Raw genomic sequence first — 18,395 nt, forward strand, 5'->3', positions numbered from 1 at the left:
TAGGGCTGGAACGTCTATTACCGCGGGAGCCTCATTGCACTGGATTTCGGCCATAACCCGCCGCGTACCATAAGAACGCCGAAGGTCTCCTTTTGCGTTCCTCAGGAACGCTCCGGGACGTGATAAAACGTCGCCATGTTACGCCTCGGGAGTGAGAACGGGCTGTAATGCCAGAGGAAAACTTCTGAGTTCAGCCTGCATAAGGTCCAGAACAGAGACACAAAGATACTAAAACAACATTTACTGCAATCCAGAACCGGTCGTTAGCATGATGCTATTAGGAGCCTAAATAAAGGAGCTGTTCATGTACACTTCTGAAACTCTGTTGTAACATAGCTAAATACTCGTTTTATTATTAGTCGTGGTATTTATTTATTTATTTTTGTGGACGTGCGCAGGGGGATTTTGTTAGAAGGCCCAGATTTGCTGCTTTATCTGCTCATGCCGCACAGACGCACGGAGAGAGAGAAATCTCATACAAGCATGTACACAGTCGGACATCTTCAGGTCCCATCTGAAGGCAGTCTGCTCCTGCACACCACACACACACCTCTCAGTGTAATACACACATGCACAGCTGGAAGGCTTTCTATCGTGGAGAGATAACTACAGGCTGAGAACAATAGACCATCTCTTCTCCCATCTGGTGAACCGGGGGATGAAACTTCATTTACATTTCAGACCCACCCCAACCCACCTCAGGGTGTGCATCTGTGTTCGTGTGTGTGTGTGTGTGGTGAGTTTGTGGGGTAATAGAGGGAACAAAACGAGATTCATTTCAGGGTGAATTTGGGATTATGAATTAACACGCCGCTGTGCTGAAAGACTTCATTTACAGCTAATTGAGTGTGTTGGCTCATTGAAATGGCTGTTGTGTTAAAACTTGTCTGCCTGGCTGGTCTCTGGGCTGTCTGGGTGCGTGTGTGTGTGTTTGGAGAAAGCCAGGGGTGGTAACCTGTACATTAGCGAACAGCTGTAGTTTAGACGTGTGAAATTAGATGTAAAAATGATTATAAAATGTGACACCTTCCCCCTCTCTCTTCCTCTCTGTCTCTCCTTTGCAGGTGAAAAGCCCTACAAGTGCTCATGGGAGGGCTGCGAATGGCGCTTTGCCCGCAGTGACGAGTTGACACGACACTACCGCAAACACACCGGAGCGAAGCCATTCAAGTGCAACCACTGCGACAGGTAAACGGATGGGCGGCACAAACACAGCAAACACGCAGTGCAGTTTACATTTGGAGGACTTTGATGTCCTTTATCTGGCCAGGATAAAAAATCGTTTTTAATATACAAGCCAAAGAGTTGTGTATCTGTAAGGTTTTGTTTGCACCTAATTATTTCCAGTTTGTTTTTGGTCATTGTGACACATTTCTATGTATAACTTAGCACTAATTAGCAGGTATCTCTTCCTGTGCGAACCACCCACACAGTCAATTGATGCACCCTGCAAAACAAATTCGCTTCCTTAGTTGACTGCACACTACTGTCTTATCCAAATATGGTCTCTTCTGCCTCCATAAAGCTAAATCAGAGATGGTGATTCCATCGAGCTGCTTCAGTGTTTCAGTGTAATTCCTGCCATTCTTGAAGGCTTCTTCTGCCGGGACAAGTCAAGATGGTTCCACCAAAAACCTCTAAATCCATTGATTGTTAGTCGTACTTTCACTTACTTCACCACCTATGCTGAGCGGCGCATTGGGCAGCTAACGATCTCCATCGTCAGTCAGCGGCGACTGCTTCGGCTTCATCCCAGGCGATGTCGACAGTTTTCAGATCATCCATAAACGTTCGAAGTCATGTGATCTTTGGTCAGCCTCGCTTTCGCTTGCCAGTGTTGGGAACCATGTAATGGCAATCTTGGCCGGGCGATAAGGGGGTAGATGTAGAATATGGCACGCAAAGTGGAAGCGCGTTTCTGCGACAGCATCGGCTAAAGGGCGGGTGCCTGCTCTTTGCAAGACCTCTTTCAACCAATCACAGCAGATGGCCCCGCCCCTCCCTGAGCCTGGTTCTGCTGGAGGTTTCTTCCTGTTAAAAGGGAGTTTTTCCTTCCCACTGTCGCCAAAGTGCTGCTCATAGGGGGTCATATGATTGTTGGGTTTTTCTCTGTATCTATGAAGCGCCTTGAGGCAACTTTTGTTGTGATTTGGCGCTATATAAATAACATTGAATTGAACTGAATTGAATTCATTCGTTATCCCAGTAGGAAGTTCTCAGTTCGCCATAGGCCACGTTGTATGTTCAAGCAGTCCAAAACTTAGATGAAGAGCTATTCATTCGCAGAGTTGTCTTGCAACTCTGCGAATGAATAGCGAATGAAGAGCTGAAGCTGTGCTTCAGCTCTTCAAGTTGAAGCACAGCTTTATCAGTTTGAGTCAGAGCCATCTAGTACACATCCATCAACATTGGGAAAATGGCGCTATAAACCTTCTCGCAGAAGAGGTGAGATCACTGATGTAAGTGTATGAAAACTAAGATGATGTCTTTCACTAGTAGGTTAAAGGTTTAGTACTAATACTGTACTAAGCTAGGCTTGGGCCTTGACTCTTGAGATCCATTTTTCCCAGCCTCAACAGTTTGCAACAGCTGGTACCTAAGGGCATGTTTAAGGTCTGAGCATTAGCCTGTGATGGAACCATTTGTATTAGTTCTTCCTATCAGCTTTTGTAGTTGTTGTTGTTTGTTTTTTTTAATTGCTATAGTTTCCAAAAAAGATGTTTCCAGTATGTAAAGTCCATTTTGGGCACAGACACAGATTCAATTCAATTTTCAATTCAATTTTATTTATATAGCGCCAAATCACAACAAAAGTTGCCTCAAGGCGCTTCATAGATACAGAGAAAAACCCAACAATCATATGACCCCCTATGAGCAAGCACTTTGGTGACAGTGGGAAGGAAAAACTCCCTTTTAACAGGAAGAAACCTCCGGCAGAACCAGGCTCAGGGAGGGGCGGGGCCATCTGCTGCGACCGGTTGGGGTGAGAGAAGGAAGACAGGATAAAGACATGCTGTGGAAGAGAGACAGAGATTAATAACAGATATGATTCAATGCAGAGAGGTCTGTTAATACATAGTGAGTGAGAAAGGTGACTGGAAAGGAAAAACTCAATGCATCATGGGAATCCCCGGCAGCCTACGTCTATTGCAGCATAACTAAGGGAGGATTCAGGGTCACCTGGTCCAGCCCTAACTATATGCTTTAGCAAAAAGGAAAGTTTTAAGCCTAATCTTGAAAGTAGAGATAGTGTCTGTTTCCCGAATCCAAACTGGAAGCTGGTTCCACAGAAGAGGGGCCTGAAAACTGAAGGCTCTCCCTCCCATTCTACTTTTAAATACTCTAGGAACAACAAGTAGGCCTGCAGAGCGAGAGCGAAGTGCTCTAATAGGGTGATATGGTACTACAAGGTCATTAAGATAAGATGGGGCCTGATTATTTAAGACCTTGTATGTGAGGAGCAGGATTTTGAATTCAATTCTGGATTTAACAGGAAGCCAATGAAGGGAAGCCAAAAATAGCTGGAGATATGACAGCTGAGCGATTATTCCTGTTATGCTTCTGTGAAGTTCGCTTAAAATCCTCGACAGAGGGCGGATGAGTACTTGGTGCATTGTATATATAGAAAACAGACCCTCACACTCACGTCTGATGATGAAATTTACATCATTTGGACATGAGTGGACCTCGGTGGATTCACGTGTTCGAAAAGTATAACTGAGACCATTTAGCACATTGAATGTAGGCTATCACAGAGGTATCTTATCAGAATCACTGAAAATGATCAAAGTTGCATCTGGTAAGACAAGAGCTGCCTCTGAACCTCTGAACATTGCTGGCTGTTACATCCAAAATAGTAGGAGGTCAGGTCATTTTTTAAAAAGCTAATAAATAAATAACATGTTTTTCCTGCATTTACTGTAGATCTAAACTTTAACAAATTTTACCTTCTTTTATGACAAACAAGGGGGTAATAAGCACAAATATTAAATGCTGAGAAGAGATTTTAAAGGAACGTGAGCAGCTGTGTGCAAGAGGAGTTCAGGTGACAACAGGATAAAGTGTCAGGATGAAGAGTCACGACTTTATTTTATAGCGTCGTCAATTTAATGGTGAAATATGCCATAATGCTAAATGAAATCAGTTCCCAGAGGAATACATGTTAGTACTAACTTGTAGATCATGTTATGTATTAAATTGTATTTTTTGTGTGTGTGTGTGTTGCTCCTGCTTTACCAACTCATGTCTGATGTGGACAGAGGAAAACAAAAGAGAAGCAGATGAAGGGGCGTACGCTTTAAACTAAAGCCTAAGTCTCCTGCTAGAAAACAACCAGGGATGTGTTTGTGAGTCTGTTGAGAGTCATCTTGTCACTGTTTTGTGTTTGCTTCTTAGAGGAGAGAGTGTGTGTGCTTACTCATGCTTCTGTGCTGGCAGTTAAATGGATTCTGGCTATTGGCAAGCAGGCTACAGCTAATTGAGTGGCACCAGATGCCAGCTCCACTTTAACATTCACTCTCTCTGAATGTGTATGCGCCTGTAATACCTTTCGAATGAAAGAAACACGCGCACACACGCAAACTTTTGCCCTAGAGACAGTGTAATTGGCTGTTGTGGGTTCTCTCTAGTTAGGATTTTAGACATAAACCCCCCAGAAACCTGCTGGAAAGCTTCATAATCCAGACTGAGAGCTGGGACTGTATTAGCTCTTTTTTGGCACATGCATAAATGCACAAACACAGTATGCAGACACCTCACACTCGCATGCATATTGAGCGCAAAGATGTTTAGATGCAAAGTCATATCGACTTGCATGAATATTTAAATGTCCGGGCGTATAAACCCAACACTTTTGACACACAATGGCGCAGACGTAAGCCGATTCAGTCGTAAGCACAGCTGAGGCTCTACCTGAAGCAGGGCTTTCAGTGCGTGAGGTAAGGGCGCCGTTCATCCGCACAGACGCAGATGTTTGCTGAGGCTCTCCGAAGTGAGTCATCAATGCAAAGCATGAACGGCCACATCGGAAAAATGCAGCTGCTTTGATTAAAAGTCCTTGCCTTTAAATATAACTACAGACATGGATTCAGACTCTTTGTGCAGCAGCCGCATTTTTTCCATCTTTAGGTAAAAGTTTGAATTTGTCCAACACAACAACGTCACCGCCTTTCAGAACAACTCGTCTTACTCGTGTTTTCACGTCTCCCTTTTTGGCTTTTTAGTGCTCAAATTACAAGGTTAACATAGCGAGGGCGCACGCTGATCTGTACAGTAGTGGACAAATGCACACACAGACACACACATCTGTGGTGGGTGGAGCCAGGCAAATATTACCATGAGAATGGCGAGAAGTGGCAGGCATGGAGAGGTTAACATTAGCTAGAATGTTCAATCTGACACAATTTCTCCTGGGGAAACAGACACACAGACACACGGCGGTCTGTTATTAATCCCGCCTAATCAAGCGGGGACCCCCCGATGTTTCCTTGGAGCTGGACAGAGGAGGTGTGGCGGGGGGGGAGAAAGGGAGACAGCAGAGTTTTGAGGAGGAAACAAGGGAGTCGGGGGTTACCAGCTGGTCCTGAGACTCCGCCCCCCCCCAACATTGACAAAGTAACTTACATGGCCATCTGTCCAGCCACACACAGACTGGTGCAGGTGTACAGTAGGTACCACACGGCGAGCTTAGAGCTGAGGGGAAACACTAGACCACAAAGCAACACGGAGCAAAGTTCAGCTGCGCCCTCACGCCGCGCTAGATTTTAGGTGAATTAACAGCTGGTCCACGTATACAGAAAACCTGCAGCAAAGACAAAAAACCAAAGAAAAGAAAAAAAGTCGTCTTCTTCTGGCGTGAGTTTAAAAGCTGACTTTTCTTTTCTTTTTTTAGACGTTTTTTAGGTGCGTTGGTAAAGTCTGCAAGCAAAATCGAATCCTGTGGACTGAAGGGCCAAAACTAGAGAGAGACAGAAAATGACTTTTATTAAAATCAGCTTAGAAGGATCTCACACAGGAGCAGAGATGAAAAAGCAAAAGTGGCTGACAGATGGTGTGACTCAAAACAATCGTCAGAGGGATTTAATGACACCCAGTAGGACGCGGCACGTTTACGGTTCTAGCGAATGCGGCTGGCATCTTATCCTAGTCAACCTGTTGTTGGCGTCTCTCTGCATCGAACACTGTTGCTTCATGGAGCAGTGTTTCTCTTATTTTCTTATTTTTTGTTGTTTTTACTGTCAAACCTCGAAGTCGAGATTATTATTTTATTAGAGCTGTGGAGCAGAGGTTTGTATGAGAACACAGTAATATATGTATCAGCCCATCACTCGCCCCTTAGTGAAAGTGTCTGATCACTTATTTTGCTTTGAGCTGATTGGCTTTCAGTTCATATTGGGATCTTCTTTTTTTTGCTATTTTCATCTGGTTTTCTGGCAGCTTACTCAGCTCAAGGCAGCGCACAACTGAGCGTCCTTCAAATGAGGTTTTCTGTAGAATCTAAAGGCTGAAACTCAGAGAATAAATCTCAGCAGAAGCAGGTCGTGCTGCAGTTTGTGTCTGCTTGTCTCTATCTGGAACGAACAACAACCTACCTATACACACAACACACGCTCGCACAAAGAATAGGCTTGACTAATTAATAATGAATAAAGCCTCTGGCAAATTGAATTTTTAATTTTCTCGCCCACATTTTGTTTTGCCTTTTCCTTTAGTCATATCGTTTGTGATTTGTTTTATGGATGTTCAACTTTAATGTCCTCGCAATTAATAAAGTGCTGGCAGTAAAATGAAAATACTTGTGACGCTGTCAGTTTAATATTATGTATCGCCAGCACCTGGTTTTGTGTCCCTCTCTTGCATCAGGTGCAGCCAGTACTGAGTTAAATGGTCCAGCATCAGAAAGCACTGCCAGCCTGTCTGCATTAGTGTCCGTGTTCACGGTGCATATCTAATTAGTTTCTACAGTACTGTTTTACTCTGAGCGGGAGGACTGACTTCAGCTTCAGGGGTCTGGCTGTGATTTATGGCGGTGTTTGAGTCGCATTTAGGAAATCACCGAGGCTGGCTCGGCCTCTATTCATCTTTACATCACGGTTTCACTGGTGTGACCCGGTGAAGCGAGAGCACTTAAATTCACCGTGGTGTTGAAATGAAGTACCGTGCTTCTCTACTTGTAGATAATCTAGCTCTCTTTCTTCTTCTCTTAGTCTCTCTCTGGTTGCATGTTGAAATCTTACTCTTACCTCTAATTCAGATGCGACTCTCTACAAAGAGCTTTTGGAGGTGTCAAATGTTTTAATTCAATTCAATTCAATTTTATTTATATAGCGCCAAATCACAACAAAAGTCGCCTTAAGGCGCTTCATAGATACAGAGAAAAACCCAACAATCATATGACCCCCTATGAGCAGCACTTTGGCGACAGTGGGAAGGAAAAACTCCCTTTTAACAGGAAGAAACCTCCAGCAGAACCAGGCTCAGGGAGGGGCGGGGCCATCTGCTGCGACCGGTTGGGGTGTTTTAAAGTATCTACTTGAATTTATCCTATAGACTGCAAAATGAATAGTTTGAAATTCAGTGTTTAGAACTGTACATGAAACCAATATTCATTCATTCCACTTATCCAGTTCAGGGTCATTGGGAATGTTCCAGAGGTGATTCCTTCTTGGGTACATGTTTCTCCATCACCTTAAACAGACCTGGATAAACTGCAATAACACTGGTCAAGAGTATTGTAAGTGTTAAATGCTAATATTTGCACAACAGTTGGTAAAGAAAAGAAAAGAAGAAATGATTACTTTAGTGTCGGAGAAAGCTGATGCTGATTTGTTGTTGAAGAAAAAAAAAAAAAAGGTCGAGAATTTTACAACTTGGAATAACGGAAAATTCACGTATTTTGAAATAAAAATGATGTGTGATCATCAGTGTTGGGGAGTAACGGAATACATGTACCGCCGTTACGTATTTAAAATACAAAATATGAGTAACTGTATTCCGTTACAGTTACCGTTTAAAAAGGTGGTATTTAGAATACAGTTACTTTGTTGAAATAAATGGATTACACGGCGGTACTTCCCTGTTTCATATTGTGGCGGGTCAGGACTGTTTGGGTTTTGTTTGACAGCTACGTTCTGTTGTTCCAGGCGGCAGCGTTACGGTTGCCATGGTTACAGGGTGACGCTCTCTCTCTCTGCGTGTTTCCTGGGTGAGAGAGGCCTTTTTGTTGTTGTTGTGCTAAGCTAATAGGCAGAATGCTACAGGTATAGCTCTAAAGAATGTAGCATCATGGGCAGTGTAGTCCGTGCTGCAGGGAGAATGGACTGACATACCCGTTATGTGTCTGTGAGCGAGGGAGGGAGAAAAAGGAAAAGTACGAGCTGTCATCGAGCAGAAACGGGAGCTGGAAGCATGTAAATATAATAATAACCACTGCAGCCAAGAAGAGAGCCTGACGAGCCCAGTTGTAAGTAAGCTATTAAGACTCGACTGTACACCGTGTTCGTGTTTTCCTCTGAAACAATAAGTTCTGTTGGAGCAGCCTTTCAACGCCTCTCTCTGTCTCTGCTAGCAAAGTTGACCCAGACAACAAAGTAAAGCTAGTTTTCAGCTACGAGCCGACACAGAACCCACCGTATTAGCCAGAGGTCCCTTTACTACGGTTCGGAGCCGCGGACCTTCAGTAACAGTAATAAATCACAGCAATAGTACATTCATGTAGTTGTAAACAGCATGATAATATATTAAGTAATCCAAAGTATTCAGAATACGTTACTCTCATTGATTAACGTAATGGAATACGTTACAGAATACATTTTGAGGCATGTAATCTGTAATGGAATACATTTTAAAAGTAACCTTCCCAACACTGGTGATCATCATAGTTGTTCTACTGATAAAATTATTTCCCTCAGTGGTGGAACACTGATAACTAATTCCATTGCTGTTGTATATTCATACATCTGAAAAAGTGCCGCAGGCCTGGCTAGTCATAGTAATAAAGGTAACTTGGTACTTTGCATCATTGGTCACGTAGGACTGAAGTTCTAATAGAAAAACACAGGATAACACAGTAGAGGCTGCGCAGTTCTGCCAGTTTGGGTTTCAAGTGTTCTTTGTAAATACACAGAAAAGTATTTTAGTGGATTTTGAGGTCTGTAGACTTGATGCTTTTCATTTGATGTCCTCACATCCCCTCTGCCATCATTGAAGAAACTTCCAAACTTAAATGCACGTCATGGAGACAAGCAGCACAGAGGCTTCTTAGAGAACAGAAATAGGTGTGTTCTTCCTCCCCCCTCTCTCTCCCCCCCTCCTTATCCTTTTTGGGAGAAGCTGTAACCTAAGGAGGAGAAGCTAGCAGAGACATTAGCATAGTGGGGGTTATCATCAGGGTGCGAAAAGTGTGGCGAGTTTCCAGCAAGTACACATTGCCAGTGGGAAGTTCAAGGAGCCTGTGATTATAGGGATTTTCCAAACATTACACAGAGCCAGTGGGTATTTCAAGGCCCTGGGACTGTGGCTTATTCTCAGATAATAAACAGAGCCGGTGGCATCAATTAGCAACACTTGCCAACCTGATGCACTGTGCTTATTTTAGTGCGAATATACTACAAAAGAGGGCTAATTGAGCCTTTGCACAGCTGCACATTTGTCATTTATATAATTTTTTTTATTCATTTTTAAACATCTTCTGCTTTCCCCGAGCTCTCATTTCACGTGCATATTTCATGCTTTTCTTTGGATATTAAAGGAACATTTCTATGTTTCTCCACAGGTGTTTCTCCAGGTCGGATCACCTGGCCTTGCACATGAAGAGGCACATCTGAAGGACAGGAAGAAAAGGAGCAGGAGGAGCACGAGGAGGAAGAGGAGGAGCAGAAGGAGAAATAGGAGGAGAGATAGGAGGACAGAAGGATGGGCAGCCATGCTATCGACTGCCTGCGTCATATCCCCGCCGCCGCCGCCCCTCCCCCAATCCAAACACCAGTAGGCTCAAACAGCCATCGGGGGGAAAGTTGGGCAGGAGGAAAAAAGGAGGAGTAGCTAGATTGTTGTTTTTCTTTAAAATTACACACTCACGTTTGCAATAGTAAACACTTCACACACACACCCGTCTTTGAACGCATCACCCCGGTGAACCCCGGACACTCATGCAGCTCTGGGGGCTTGGACACTGCCAGATCAACATGTACTCAACTTGCTTGACAAAACATTTTCCCGCCTTCTTTCGTTTTTTCTTGTTTTTTTGAGACTTTCTCCGTAGTCAGTGTGTTAAACTTATCGAGTCACTTCGGGTGAGCAGAAACTTTTAAATATCCATGTAGTCAGCTGTTAGTGCTTTACCGGCTTTTGAAATCAGATATTCGACTGTTTTTTCTTTTTCAGCTTTCTTGCTCTTTTCTTATCGACGTTTCTCATACACGGGACACACGAACCGTCACCTGCCGCAGTCAGCTCCAGTACTCATTGTGAAGAAAACAACAATGCCAAATCTGCAGGAGAGAGACTGTACGGATTGACTCCCAGCACGGGTGACAATCGAACCCACGGCCCGGGACACCGCTGGTGCGCCCGCGGGTGCCGCTGCAGCTCTCAGGCTCTCCTCCAGTGGGTGTTTTGCATCTCTCACCTTCACCGAGATGCCTGCCGCCTCCGCAGGCCATCTGACAGAAATGCGCAGCGACACTTTCTTCCCTTTTTTCTACTTAGAGGACGATAATTCTTCTTCTTATTGTTATTTAAAAAAAAAAAAAAGACGCTTTTTTTCTCTCTGTGAGGAAAAAATGTCTGAAAACTCACAGCAATGTGTTTGAGAAGAAAAAAACTAAAAAAAATAAATAAAAAAAAATCTAAGAAGACTTTAACAGAATGTGTGGGATGAGAAGGAGAGCGTTGTTGGTCTTTATAATCCCCATGTGCACCGACTCTGCATCTGCAGACTGCAAGAAATCAGTGGATGAACAAACAACAGAATCACACAGACTCTCAGAAAAGGCGTTTGTGTCTGTGCTTTTTTTTTGGACTACAATAAAAAACAGAAAGTAGAGAGGTCTTCATTTGTGTGCTGCTCTTTCTGCCCTGTGACTCCCTGCAGCTGAAAAACAAAACCTTGTTATGACCTCTGTGGTCTCGTACTCTACAGCAGCCGGGCAGAGGATTGCTTAAAAACTGGGAACATGTTTCTTGGTTATTTGTTTTTCTTTTGTTTTTCTTTTTCATTCTGATTCTGAAAGTCATCCTCGAGCGCTTTCACAGACTCTGAGATCTCATCTCCCTGGCAGCACTGCGGGGCGAGAATGGAAGCTCAAGAGCTGCTTTTTGGTTATTCACGTGGAACTAAAGATGCCAGCCGACCTTTGTGTGGCGGCTCTGAATAGACACGGTCACATCGACCCGTCAATTTTGCCTGTTTCATATCCACTGACTGCACTGACTTTTCTTTTTAATTCTTTCCAATGTTATCTGTGCTTTTTTCCTTTTTCTACGGCGAAAAAATAAGGATAAAAGGAACACAAAGGAAAAAAAAAATCATAAAAGACTTGGAAAAAAAACAACACAAAAACAATTCTGTCTCACTCTACACGCTGCATACAGAACAAGCACACATGCTCCGTCAACACACACACTTACACTGCAGTTCTTACGCTCAAGGCTCCTCTTGAGATAAGACTAATAAGATTTAGGAAAATAATTATTAAACTAATGAACAGAGTTGGGGGAAACAACACACACTGCATGGCAGGCTTTGTTGCAAACGCACACACTAGCTCATGAACACACATGCACGCACGCACACTCTTCCTGGAATTATATGTTCTGCTCCCAAATCTTTTTTCACAGTAGGAATTTAGCAACTGTTGTTTAGCAGAAGAGTATCTTAGCTCTCGGCTGGAGGTAACAAATGATTCCAAATCCTTTGAAGTGAGAAATCAGCTTGTTCTCAGTTCCAACAATCACCCACATATCCCTCACTGCAGCTTGTGCCTCTCATTTAATCAGCGTTTTTTCTGGTTTTTGGTCGGGTTTTTTTTTTTACTTCAGAGACTTCGGTTACGTTGTTGGTTACAGTTGAGTCAGTGGTCAATGTTTTCATCGGAAATAATCCTAAGAAAGCAGCTGCGGCAGATCTGAAACATTAAACCAGCAGCAGGCGTGTAGTATTATTATTAAAGATGGTTTATGCTCGTGGGAAAAAGTGCTTCAAGATGACAAAATTGCCTGAAACGTTCAGGATAACCCCTGATGTAGCCTGAAAATTGAAGCTGTTAGCTAGACTGTTGGGGGATGTCAAAGCTTGCTGTGTAGAAATTCCAGCTCTGGTTTTGATCTGGCGAATCAAATTTATTTTCCAACTTGATGGTGCTGTGTAAAAACGATGTTATTTTTGACAAAATACTCAGCACCCACGACCATATAGATGCGTCCTGTTCATGCTATTTGACTGATTTAACACACGCAGTAAGGTTTGAATCACCTGAGGTTCATAATGTGCAATGAAAACACTGACTTTGATCTGTGCCCTGAAAGTAATCAGCAACAATTTTAATGTAAAAAAACAGAAAAGAAGAAAAGATGGATCTGAGAAAACTGAGGTAAACGTGTGTCCACACTGCCTGCTTCCTTTGCTCAATAGTTGACGGGGGAAAAAATTAAATTAAAAAAAAAAAATGCACTCGCCTTGCAATCGGGGCACCGACAGACGCTACCGCTGCATCCGCCCACCACCACCCACTGTATATGCCCCGCAGCACGTGCAAACAGTCCATTATTCACTGCTACTGACTGGGTGCAGTTGGGGTGAGGGTGCAGGTTCCTGAAGCTGGCAGGAGGTTTTCACATCCCAGTGTACCCAGTCATCGTGCCAGTTGGCTTCGCCAGCCTTCATTAGGTGAAACAGCGAAAACATTCCCCTCCAATGGGGAATGTTGGGGGGGGGTTATGGTGCAGCTTCGAACAATCGATACCAAAAACCTCCAGCGTGGAACTGCCCTTCAGCCACGGGCAGAGTCTCACCACTCAGGAGAGATCCGTGGGAGACCGCCTCCGTATGAATTCTGTGTATCTAGCGGCAGCTTTCACTATTAACTCTCTCTCTTTCTAAATATGACAAAGCAGCCCGTGTGGGAGGCGAATCCAGTGTTTCACTTTTGATTTCATTTGCCCCGTTTGCTGGTTTCCGTTACAGAAGCTGTGTCGATGGTCGTGTTCGTCGTTCTCGGATAATGCAAAGTCATGCCGTCGGCGTCGAGGCATGCAAAGAGGCCCTCCCATACAACGTACAATCATAGAGGGATCAGGATTGTAGCACTTTTGTGAGGCTTTTGATGGCATGAATGTGTTTACGTGTGCATGTATGTGTCCCTGTTAGGCAAACTGTGATGGGAAGCAGTCATTCAGCAAAGAGGTTTATAACTGACTTTTTAAACTGGTAAACAAGTGTGCGGCTGTGTGAGGGAAGAACTGGTCGATGCATTTGCTGTTGGATTTTTTCTTTGGTCAAAGCAATGGCTGACAATGTGTTTATTAGGATTTTTCTTTCCTTTTGACCCTCCAATTATTCATTCATCCATGCATACAAGTCATTGAGCTTGATGACTTGCATCGCATTAAAGAGATGCTAATTCATGCCTTGCACTACACAGGTTTATCTTAAACCATGTAAAATCAGACTGCCTGACAGATTAGTTGGCATTCGGTTCAAATTATTTGGTTTTTGTGCCTATTTATAAAAACTAGGAAGCAGCATTTTGCATTCATGCTAATTTAAACTCGACTTAAATTAATCTTTCACAAACTTTGAATTAAAAAATGCTAAAAAGCAAAAACATTGTGCTTAAAGGATTCTCTAAGAAGATTTGTCGCTTTGAGCACATTTCTGTGTTGGTTTTGAGCAGTTGTGCCACTCGCCACACAGGCAAAAAAGCTAAATTGTTTGTTCCAAAAACAAAATTAAAGATTGTAGTGCTTGCCAGCATGAAGCGATTGCAACTCGCAGTTCATCTCCTCGCAAATCATAACCCCTCCTGACATTCGACAGATCGCAAAGTCACTTCAGATACAAATTCACATTTCATTCCCTTCACGTCTGAGCCTGTCAAAGCAGGTTTTCTGTCACAGTGTTGCCCGGGTCTCACAGGCTCTTCCAGGCCACAGCTCTGATTAGCATTAACTCTCGGTCCTCTTCTCAAGTTGCAGTTCAGCTAATGAGATAGCTCTGGTTCACAGGGAAGTTTAGTGGTCTGGAGAAAGAGAAAAAAAAACAACAACAACAGGGACCTTGAGCCCGACTTACACCCAGTGGACACATTTGATGTAGAACAAACAGAAAGTCCTGTTAGCGCAGAGAAATATCAGGAGACGGCGAGATACTCACTGAAGAGGCTGAACTTTCATGGAAAAAAAAACTAATAAAAAAAATCATTTACCTACATGAATATCCAGATCATTAAATCAGCCATTGCATTTTATCTCATGGATTACAGATAAAATAAATTACCATTTATCTGCAAAGTCCCAACAGATATTTAATCCACTCCACGTCCCCCGATCCTCCCCCGTGGTTCACAGTTAGTGCCATTCTAATTTTCCTCTCTCTCTCCCTCCATCCTCACCCCATCTCTCCCTTTCTGTCCACAGCAGTTGTCCATGCACTATCAGCTGCGGGAATGCTGAATGCACACTTTACACGTTTTGCCCAAAGATTTGCATATCTGCAAGTTAACTGCTGTGAATGTAGTAGATGTAGTGGAAAGAGCTGAGATGCAGAGGTGCAGAAAAGGAGTGGTGGATGGACGGTGGGAGGAGAGGGACTGTTGATCTTACATAACCGTTCCTGTTAAAGCTTAATTACTGGTATGCTCCAACGCTTCATGCTTCATAACATTCTCGGTCCTCTCGTCTACTGTCAGCTGGAGCCGAACTCATTGTTCACAAATGTAAAATAACGTTTTCATGGTCTTATAGGGTGCCTGGTATAGTGGCGCTAGCAGCTTAAGCAGGAGTGAAGTAGCTTTAGTTTAAGTTAGCTTCTTAGCACACTGCAGATAGCACAGTCAAGTCTCATTTCAAAGTCAAGGTGGGCTTGAGTCTTTGGGAATGTTTAACCATTATATAAGCAACTTCAGACAGTTTCATTCTTTCATTAAATGGATAGAGTTTAGGGAGAATCTGGAGAATTTGCTGAAGGTGGTTTCACACTGAAGGAAGAGTCTGAATCTTGTTAGCTCTCTAAAAGCCTCGGTTATGTTAATGGGAATAAACATTTTCTCTGACAAAGAAAACTTACTAATTCTTAATTTAGTGACCTGAAATTCAGTTTTAGATGATTAGCCTGTTAATGCTGTTTAAATTAAGTGTAAAAATAGCTAGCTGGCTAAATAGCTAGCTAGCACTAGCTGGCTAAATAGCTAGCTAGCACTAGCTATGTATAACACTAGTGCTTTTACACCAAAAAGCACTAGCTATATAAAAACATATGTAGCTAGAGAACTAGCTTGCGAGCACTGATTATGTACAAGTGTAAAAGCATAAAAGCAGACCAGAGAAAAAGGCATCAAACCCAGTGTGAAAACGACCTTCAGACATTCTCTGTAGCCACAGTTAGTTGTGTAGACACAGTCCTTCGATGGATAAGGCTTCAGTTTTTCACAGTTTTCCACCATATCGTCCTGATGAAGGATTGTCACTTCTGGCAGCTTTTGTAAATAGCGTGAGATCTTTCATGCAGACCGCTCTGTCTGTAATTAACCATATGTGGCGAACAGCATCGCTCAGACATTTCAGCGTTTCTATAGATCTGCTTTAGTTCTTGCAAACATTGCACTACATGATCATACTTAGCTATTGCACTCTTCATGTGCGCGCACTGCTAGCATAGTCTGTTGGAGCACTCTGTCAAATATCCACTTAACATTTGTTACATGACCAGGATGCACATGGCCACCAAGAACTATTTTCCACAGGTCACCTTGCAGCAGATCAGACTGACATATCTGCTTAAAACTCCAGTTAAATGCCTTTTTCATCACTCTTTCTCTGGAGGAATATGTCGTACTCTGAAAACACTCAGTCATGCTGTGACTTGGTTGAACTTTCTTGGTATCAGTGGCATCCCAGAGTGACGCTGTCTGTAACTACTGTGTTTGTCCATGCTTGATGTGTCAGTATATAAGAGATTCACAGATCTTAACCCTTCTCCTTGTGTCTGTATGTTTCACTTCACCTACACCAAACCCTCTCTACCAAAACCACAACCATCAGAGCCCTCTGGGACCCAACACGCTCATAGATATCCAGCTGTTCTGAGAAGTATTCTCAAGAGCTATGCAGCTTGGGATCCCCAAGCAGTTCTTTGGTGAGACTGCAATAACTTTTCAACTTTACCAGCTTAATGTCCTCACTGGGTACAGTTTTTTTTTTCCAAATGACCCATCCTTGTAGGTGCTATACACACTCTGTCAGTTAATCTGCTCAGTTGGCCTGATGCCTGATGCTTTTAGTTAACAGAGTCTACTTGGAGTCTGTCCTATTCTGTCAGTATGTATGTGGCAAAAGGATTGGTACCAAAGAATTAGGTTTCTCTGTGCTATATTGTTATGGGAAATAGTGCCCTGTCACAGCCAAGGTAATATTTGCTTCACTGACTAACAAGTTTGCGTTGAAATATTTGATTTTTGGCACTTTTTTTTTTTAGGGTATCAAAATGTTCAGTCCAGAATGGCTATTGTCTGTTTAAACATTTTTTTACATGTGATTTTATGCAATCAGATGCAATCTATACAATCTTTATTTTAGTTAGTCACTTTTGAAGACTTCCCATCAACATTTCAGTCTACAAAAGTCTATAGCTTTAGCAGTCTATCAACCGTATTCCTTGGAGATTACATTTCTGAAATAGTACAACAAAATGATTTTGAAGGAAATATAACGTAACTGTTAAAATGATGCAATCATGCTGCCAGGCAACCTAAAATCTTTCAGACAGAAGACTTATGTAATTTAGGTTTAACCTTAGCTTTCAGAAAAGATCTTACTTGTTCAAAGTGACTGTGTATTTATATGCCTTTGTTGTAAGTAACATGGTAGAAATGACATGCACTTTTCAAGTATTACCGTCCACGCTAACAGAAAGTTTATTTGGTTCCAATCCTTATGCCACATATCGTGTGGCCAATCCAATATTTGTATTAACTGTGAGTGGTATTTCAGCACCTTTGTATGGCCCACTGTGTGTACTCAAACCACAGCTGTTGAGGGATCCCACTTATATATTTTCTGGGATGAATGGACATGTAGAAAAGTGAATTAAGACAAGCAGATGTGTTTTCACCATCACGACATCCTTCTCACCTGCCCTGCAAGGGCTCTGTAACTCCGTTCATATCAACCTTGGATCCACGACCCTTCACTCCACCCCGCCCTCCTCTCTTCTCTCACTGTCACCTCTGTTGAGTTGAGTTTCTTTTCCGTTCTCTTGTTTTACTTACGATTTTTTGCTGTACAAAGTGTTTAAAATATTATTTGTATTATATGATGTTAGTATGGTAATGTTCTTTATTAAGGAAGAAGAAAATTTATTTTTGTTACTGGTCTGTTTCATAATTCTTTTCTAAATTGGTATTGTAAGATATCTATGCAAGAACTGTTAAGTGGAGCATTTTTATTTAAGAATGTAATATGTGTAATAAATGGTAGAATCTGCTTTTGGCTCTTTTCGGTTTTGTTCAGTCAAACCTCACATAAGCGTTTAACATTAATGAAGACGATTCAAAGCACAAAGTGATCCCATCTGGTGAAGTTCAGATTAAAATGAAAAATACGGCAACTAAAATTTATCACGTTATTTGCATGCTGTTACCGCTGCCTGGAAATGTTTGACAAACACAGTGATTCAGCATGAATACACATTAATGTTGCTGTTTAATTACAGTGGTTATTATTGTTGTAATGACAAATATACTGAACAATCTTTTCTTTAATATTCTTTTGGTTATTTCCATTAAAAGCGGAACATTGTGACCCAAACTGAATCACCAATGACATCAACATAAAATTACAGTTTTTTATTTTGCACAATCTGATACTGATATGACTGGAAACAGGAATGCATTTATGTGCTGAAGGACAGATGGTGTCATGAGCTGATAATTCAGTCCTAACTCCTCAAATGAAAAGTTTGTTTTACAACTTTTTATTTCTAAGCAATTAATGCCACGATTAAATTTCTTGAATAAATTCGTTGGGTGACCAAACAAAAAATAAATAAATAAATAATTTTTTTATTTATATAGCACCTTTCAAGACAGAATCAAAAAGTGCTGCACATAAGTCATAAAAAGATTTAAAAAGAGAAAATAAAACGGGCAAAAAATTAACCAAAAGCAGTTTTAAAAAGGTGA

The 18,395-nt window shown here is 42.2% G+C and overlaps 1 protein-coding gene across 2 annotated transcripts in view; it reads left to right on the plus strand.

Annotated features, from left to right (window-relative positions):
* Window positions 1–17,697, plus strand: part of klf7b (Kruppel like factor 7b) — a 73,460-nt gene extending 55,763 nt beyond the window's left edge. Inside the window, exons 3-5 of one of the 2 annotated variants that reach the window (XR_437200.3) lie at window positions 1,065–1,188; window positions 9,773–10,292; window positions 10,384–17,697. Coding sequence is in view for 1 of the 2 variants with exons in the window: in XM_006799151.3 (XP_006799214.1) it covers window positions 1,065–1,188; window positions 9,773–9,824 (176 nt within the window). In the remaining variant the exon portion in view is untranslated. Of the gene's footprint in view, window positions 1–1,064; window positions 1,189–9,772 lie in introns of both variants that reach the window. The other variant, XM_006799151.3, reaches the window with a different exon arrangement.
* Window positions 17,698–18,395: the final 698 nt, after the last annotated feature.

Source organism: Neolamprologus brichardi, chromosome 16 (assembly GCF_056152115.1).
Source record: "Neolamprologus brichardi isolate AB-2024 chromosome 16, ASM5615211v1, whole genome shotgun sequence".
Lineage (NCBI taxonomy): Eukaryota > Metazoa > Chordata > Actinopteri > Cichliformes > Cichlidae > Neolamprologus > Neolamprologus brichardi.